The sequence below is a fragment of the Trichechus manatus genome, unplaced genomic scaffold (genome assembly GCF_000243295.1).
Source record: "Trichechus manatus latirostris isolate Lorelei unplaced genomic scaffold, TriManLat1.0 scaffold00026, whole genome shotgun sequence".
In the NCBI taxonomy this organism is placed as follows: Eukaryota; Metazoa; Chordata; class Mammalia; order Sirenia; family Trichechidae; genus Trichechus; species Trichechus manatus.
This window is the reverse complement of record NW_004443962.1, coordinates 7,772,016-7,779,255: the sequence shown is the minus strand read 5'-3', so window position 1 is coordinate 7,779,255 and position 7,240 is coordinate 7,772,016. Positions and strand designations below refer to the sequence as shown.

General features: G+C 47.5%; 1 protein-coding gene across 2 annotated transcripts in view; it reads left to right on the top strand.

The window, feature by feature from the left end:
- UMPS (uridine monophosphate synthetase) overlaps positions 1-6,177 on the top strand; it is a 17,758-nt gene extending 11,581 nt beyond the window's left edge. The window contains exons 5-6 of one of the 2 annotated variants that reach the window (XM_023728786.1): positions 1,036-1,201; positions 5,975-6,177. In XM_023728786.1, the coding sequence (XP_023584554.1) occupies positions 1,036-1,201; positions 5,975-6,038 (230 nt within the window). In that variant the 3' untranslated portion in view covers positions 6,039-6,177. Of the gene's footprint in view, positions 1-1,035; positions 1,738-5,974 lie in introns of those variants that run through there. The other variant, XM_004373612.2, reaches the window with a different exon arrangement.
- Positions 6,178-7,240: the final 1,063 nt, after the last annotated feature.

Here is a 7,240-nt window from a genome sequence, read left to right as displayed (position 1 = left end):
ATATTTGTCCTTTTGTGATTGACTTATTTCACTCAGCATAATGTCCTCCAGTTTCATCCATGTTATGAGATGCTTCACAGATTCATCATTGTTCTTTATTGTTGTGTAATACTCCATTGTGTGTAGGTACCATAGTTTATCCATTCTTCTGTTGATGGGCATCTAGGTTGTTTCCATCTTTTTGCTGTTGTGAACAATGCTGCAATGAACATGGGTGTACATATGTGTGAGGACTTTTCTAACAGTGAGTCAGGGTGATTCTGAGATGTATAGTAAAATTTTCTCCAATCATGAGGTCAATTTTTATTTTGTTCGGTTTTTGTATTGAACCTTTCTTGGCAACATAAAAGATTTACCTCTTTGCTTTTTGTTATTGTTAAACTATAAGTGTGCTAAAATTATAAATTTAAAATGAGGTTGATTAGCATCTTTTTCAGCTGCAGGGGGTCTTCTGGCCTTTCCAAAGAGTCTCTTCACCAGCCCTTCGAACTGGTTCCTTTTGGTTCCACCCCCGCTGAGAATTTTCCTTTCCACCTCAGATATACTGAATCAGAATCTACATTTTAACAAGATCGCCAGGTGATTCTTATAGACCCCTAGGTGATTCTTAAGTATACATAAGAATCACCTGGCGATCTTGTTAAAATGTAGATTCTGATTCAGTATATCTGGGGTAGAAAGGAAGATTCTCAGCGGGGGTCTAACCAAACTGGTTTGGAGTTCTGCTCCTCACATCCTGCTTTTTCTCACTTGCTGTGCTGAAGGAGAGTTAAAAGCAGGAGCATAGTCTTACTTAGAGCTGATTAAGAACGCTCGGTGAGATGGATAGGCGCAGTGGCTGCCAACAATGGGCTGAAACAAGGCAAGGATGGTGAAGATGGTGCAGAACCAGGCAGTGTTCTGTTCCCTTGTACATAGGGTTGCTATGAGTTGGAACTGACTCGACGGTGCCTAACAACAGAAGGATGCTTTTTCAGAGAAGTCATGTTGTCTGAGTTTTCTGTTATGTTAAAAAGTAGGTTTTGTGTTTTGCAGGGGATAATCTTGGCCAGCAGTACAACAGCCCGCAAGAAGTTATCGGCAAACAAGGTTCTGATGTCATCATTGTGGGCCGAGGCATTTTAACAGCACCTAATCGTCTGGAAGCAGCTGAGTTGTACAGAAAAGCTGCTTGGGAAGCTTATTTGAGTAGACTTGGCATGTGAGTGCCTCAGATGCATTGTTGTAAAGGCCTTGAAGATACCAAGGTTCCTGAAGTTCACTGTCTTGAAATTAGCACCCTTTTATACTGCTTGGATTCATCCACAGGGCTTGCGTTAATGGTTTCTAGAGTTAACATTTTTAGAGTTAATGTTTTTTTTATTTGATAACAGTATTTTTTTATTGTGCTTTAGGTTAAAGTTTACAGAGCAGATTAGTTTCTTATTAAACAGTGCACAGGTCATTTGTTGACAGTGGTTGGCGTGAACATGGCCTTAAGGAAACACTGGGTTTGTAGGACTGGCCTGTTACTGTCATGCTTTCATTTTCCAGTTCTCCTTTATCGAGACTGATGTTTGTCAGACACCACAGCCACAGTCCTGCCTGTCCTAGGGTCTTCCGCCCGCCTCCTTTCTCTAGATCAGGCTCCTTTTTTATTTTAACTGCCCCGAGATAAAATTTTAGGACATCAGAAAGCTGAAACTGTGTCTTGTGTCCTTTATTCTCTGTTTAAATAGTAGCTGCTCTCCTCCTCTTCCTTCTGTTTAAAAGCGATAGTCCAGGTGCCCAAATGGTCCTGGTTCCCAGAGCTGCCATGTCCCATGCACCAAAGGGAGCGGCGGGGAAGGGGGAAGACGACTAGCTTGGCCCCTGACACGCATATCTGGCTCTTGCTTCAGCAGATGGGAAGGGTGTTCTGGCTCATTTCTTTCCCTAGGCAGCAACTGAGACTTGTGGTGAAACGGTCCCAGCTTCCTTTTTCCTTCCCTGGATTACCATAGTGGTGTCAAGGGCTCCAAGGTTCCATTTGGGGTTTGTTGAGAATTCCACATAGTTGTCCCAGTGTTAACAGAGAGGAGTCAGCCTTCACTAGCAGTAAAGATAAAGAACGGGCATGATGATAAATGTTTCTGGCTTCTGCCCTGGTGGGGTTGGGGACACCCAGCTTGTCTCTCCAGGGCCCCACCTTCATGTGTGGGCACAACCAGTTAGGCAGTCCTCTCACTAAATGCTAAATGCGCTTTCTCTCAGCAGTGTCTTCAAGTCTCTGGATTGATGGCCCCGTCCCTGTTTTCCTCCATTTTTATATTTCTTTGGCCTATTCAGGATCATCCTGAAGGGAGGGGAGCTAAGGGTGTGGGCTCGGTAGACAGTTTGTAATGGCCCCACTGTGCACATCCAGGCCCCGTGTGAGCAGGGCCAGGGCAGTGGTTACTTTGAAGACTCAGTTCTGATTCCACCAAGAACACTCATTCTGCCCTTGCTTTCTCATCTGGATCTCACTGGCGGCAGCTGCAGACAGCTCAGAGGACCCGCGGGTCAGCTGTGTCCACCCCTAACTGCTCCACTCTTCCCTCGTGGCTCAGCATGGGAGTCCACTAGTGTTTACTGCAATTCCTCTTGGATAGAAACTCTCAAGTTCAGTTTGGGCTTCAGATCCCGAGCATCGCACCTCCAGAGAAATCCCTTCTGTGGGAAAGGGACAAATGATCAAGGAATAAGGTGTAAAAATGGTGTGGAGGTAGTGTCCGACCTAACTTCACGAGGGGGAGGGAGAATCAAGATGAACAGCCCAAGGCTGATTCCTATAAGGGGGAGGTCAGGCATGCCTCCTCTCTCCACCATCTTTACCAACTCTGACGCCAGCCGCCCCTTCCACGGCACTCTACTTCTCTGCTGGGTTCAATAATTGATTGCAGTGGCCACACAGAACTCACGATACGATTATGGGGTTTATTAGGGAAGTAACAGGTTACAGTTCAGGTTCAAGAATGCTCAGGATATAGTTCTTCCGTCAGGAAAGCCTCTTCCCAGCCGTGCTTACAGGCACGCCTCTCTGGTTCTCGCCCTCTGCCCTGCTCAGGCAAGTGTTACAAAGTTCTTCTAGCTCTGCCAATAAGTGCCCAGAGGCACCGCACTCCGCCAATAAGCCCCATACCAAAGGCACTCAGCTTCCTTGCTCCGTGGGCTGGGGAAGCCCCCCACGCCGTCTCCTGCGGCTCTCCTGTCAGTCTCCTGCTTCTGCTGCCTCTGCTGCTACTTCTTGCTGTGTTGCTGTCTTCCGTGTTACAGCTCTCTAGCTTCTGGGTCTAGGAGAGACTCCACACAGATCCCAGGTTCTGCGTCTTCTTCCTCGGGGGTGATGGCATCCTCTCTTGCCTCTGGGATGGCTCATTTCAAGCCCAGCAGATGGCAAAACTGACCAGTCCCCTTGGGCCATGATTACCCTATTTGCATCGTCCCGCCCAATCACCTGGGTGGGAGTTACAAGACCATGGAGATCCATCACACTGCAAAAGGCCAGAAGGAAAAGGAAGAGGTGTGGCCCTCGAGGCAACTCCAAAGAAGTAGAAGTTATGAAAAAAGGATTTTTTAATTAAAAATGTGGAGGCAGTTCTTGGTAGTCTCAGTGCCTAAGGCTGCCAGACCTTTAAGGTGATGTGCTGAGGTTAAGTACCTGCTTAATTGACTTGATCAAGGTGATGTGCTGAGGTTAAGTGCCTACTTAATTGACTTGCTCCCTAGGTCAGTGGTTCTTACTTTAGCGTGTATCAGAATCACCTGGAGGGCTTGTTAAAGCAGGTTGGTGGGCCCCATGGCAGAGTTTTGCCTCTGGGTGAGTCTGGAGTGGAGCTGAGGTTTGCATTTCAGAAAGTTCCCAGGGGATGTTACTGGTGCAGGGCCCACACTTTGGAGACCCACTGCCCAATAGAGTCATATACTTGTCCCGGCAATGAGATGGCCTTGCAGTCTGCCTCCCTGCTGCTGAGGGTCACCTACTCTTGTTTTTCCTCCCTCCCTACCTGTTAGTTCCAGTTTGAACCCCCGCTGAGAATTTGCATTTCCACCCCCAGATATACTGAATCAGAATCTACATTTTAATAAGATCTCCAGGTGATTCTTATGTATAATAAATTTTGAGAACCTCTGTGCCACTAGTGGTTCTCAGAGCTGGTCCCTAACCAGCAGCATTAGCATTGCCTGGGAACTTGTTAGAAATGCAAATTCTCAGCAGGGGTTCGAACCTGAAGGAACCAGTTCAAGACCCTGCTTGCTTGTTTCCTTCCTTCCTTCCTTCATTCCTTCCTTCCCTCTCTCCCTCCCTCTCTTCTTCCCTCCCTCCCCTGCCATCTCCAGGATCATGAGCTTCAGAAAAACCACCTGGCCCCTGCCACTTAAAATGCAGATGCCAGAGATTCTGCTTCAGCAGATTTGGGGTAAGGCCTGGAAATCTGCATTTCTATGGGTAGCCCAGGTGATTTTGATGTTTCCTGTGACTGAACCCTGGCACTGCTATTGTTGCCGTCAATGCTGCAGGCCTTTTATCTAAGCAAAATCCCAGATAGTCTAAGAAATTTTCCACGTTTGCAGGAGTCACAAAATTCTGCAGCACAAATGGATTCAGACAAAGAGAAGAACTTGGGCTGTCTCAGGGGCTATGTGGCTGCTGTTCTTCAGAATGGAAATATTTGGAGGCATTAAATAGCGTCTTATTTAATACTGCTATAACAGAAATACCACAAGTGGATGGTTTTAACGAAGGAAGTTTATTTCCTCACAGTCCAAGTAGGCTAAAAGTCCAAATTCAGGGTGTCAGCTCCAGGGGAAGGCTTTTTCTCTCCATCGGCCTTCTCTTCGGCGTTCTCCTGGACTAGGAACTTGTTTGCACAGGGACCGCGGTCCAAAGGACACGCTCTGCTCCTGGCGCTGCTTTCTTGATGGTATGAGGCCCCCTGTCTCACTGCTCACTTATTTTATATCTCAAGAGATTGCCTCAGGACACAATCCAGTCTTGTAGATCAGGTCCTGCCTTACCAACACAACTGCCACCCAACCTCCCTCATTAACATCACAGAGGCAGGTTTACAACATACAGGAAAATCACCCAGTACCAGGAATCATGGCCCAGCCAAATTGATACACACATTTTTTGGGGGATATAATTCAAACCGTGACAGATAGTTTAGCCCCACACACAATCAAGGAAGATTTAGAGGGCATGAGCTGTGGGTTACAGCACCTGGTCCTGGTGGGGAAAACAGGACCAGTCTGCACAGGGTGCACAGCTGGGCAGTTCCCACCCACCAGCCACTCTACAGGAGAAAGATGTGGCCAGTCTGCTTCTGTGAAGATTACAGCCTTAGAAACCTTATGGGGCAATTCTACTTTAGCCTATAGGGTCACCATGAGTCAGTCTCAACAGCACACAACAGGTAATGGGATGGAGAACTAGCTGTAAGAATACAGCTAACGGAGTGAGAAGTCCAACCCCCAGCCTCCTCCAATACTTGGCATTTTGTAGAACAGAAGCTAAGAGGTTTTTAGTGCTGAGGGAACCTAAGGAACCAGCTGGCTCAGCTCGTTTTATCTAGGAGGTTTACGAGTGTAGACCCACAGTAGGAAAGGTCTGCTCAGTCACAGCCAGCCCCTGTCCCACACGGGCCTGGAGTCTTCCAGTCCCAATTCGTTGTACCTCACTTGATGCTGATAGGAGTTGTCTCTAGGAAAAGCGCCCTTAAGTAGCCGCTGGGGCCGTCTAAAGTTTGTTGGACAAAAGGCATGGAGGGCAAAGACAACCAACAAAATGGTTGCTGAAACCAGCACATAGGCAAGGCCTAGAAGTGTCTGCGTGGCCACAGGCTCTGCCAGGATCTCCAAAGAAGAAGACAGACGCAGGGTATTGTCTACTTTCGGGGGTGGGGAGTTGGTATCGATAGTGGGGAAGCTAAGGACTTGGAGAGCAGAGATGCTGACTAATACATTTAACCATCAGCTTCCCCAGCTCCGGCCTGCTCTCAGTGATCTCTAAAAGGAACAGCTGCTTGGATCCTATGTGAAGACGATTTCAGCACAGCTGAGCCCAACATCATTGAAAATGGCAGTGAGTAACCGCATGGACTGCGGTTTGCTGCCTCTGCCCCTTACCATGCTGTCTGAAGGAATCGGATAGTAAAAACATAAAAGCATGGGAAAAATCAGGACTCGGAATTCTTTACATTTATTTTATAATTAATGTCATTTTATTAAGAGCTATTTTTATTTTGAATTACAAGATGTGGGGGTAACTCCCCCTCCCCGCCCCGCCGTTAGCTCTTAGGGCCTTTAAAGTTTATATTCTGTTCTTGTGTGAATTATCAAGTGATCTTTTTATCCCCTGCAATCCCTTTGTTTACCCTGTAGTCCTTCTAAGTTCATACTTGGCCTTTGTGCCTCAGGAAAGGGAAGTCACAAAGTTCAAGGTTTTGGCATACCACTGGTTTGGAAGAACATTTGCCCGGTCTTCTCGCCTTCCCACCTGGGGGACAAACGGCCCCCACTGCAGTGGAGAGAGGGACAAGAGTCAGAGGGATTATGAGTTAGATCCTGGGGCAGGCTGTGATACAGGCCCTCACACCCCGAGGCTGAACCCTAGGGAAGAAGGAAAAATAGACACCCAAAATAAGTTTGGGGAACTGAAAGCAGAGATCTGTGCCTCATTTTCTAGAGGGGCCCAGGCAAGCCTGAAGGCACAGAGATTCCCCCACCCTAGTGTGGTATGGCAGCGCCAGTGGGCTCAGAAGCTATGTGTGTCGGCCAGGGCCTGTGGCAACCTGAGCTTCCTGTGGCTCCAGAGCGACGTGACGGACAAGCTGAATTTCCCTGTACACAGATCCGTGACCCTACCTCCAGTGTCAACACTGCTTTTACAGAGGGAGGATCCTGAAGTGATTGTGTTTAACAAGACATGCCAGCTCTGTTTACCTGGAACCTAGTAACAGGTTTTCTGCCATCACTTGAGTAGACACTTGAAGTAGAGATGATGTTGAATTAAAAGAAACAAGAAGTTACTTCTTATTTCTGCATAACTGAAGTCTTTGATCACCTTCCCTCCCTTTGTCCTCCTTCTTCCTCCCTCACCCCCACCATCTTGCTGCCCTCTGACCTCCCCAAGCCCCCGTTATGGTCTCCTCTCAGGCTGTAGCGTCACATCTTTCTCACTTCTATAGCCTTCTTTCCTTTTTAAACTCCCATTCCAGCCCATAAGGGGATGTCTCCCAAC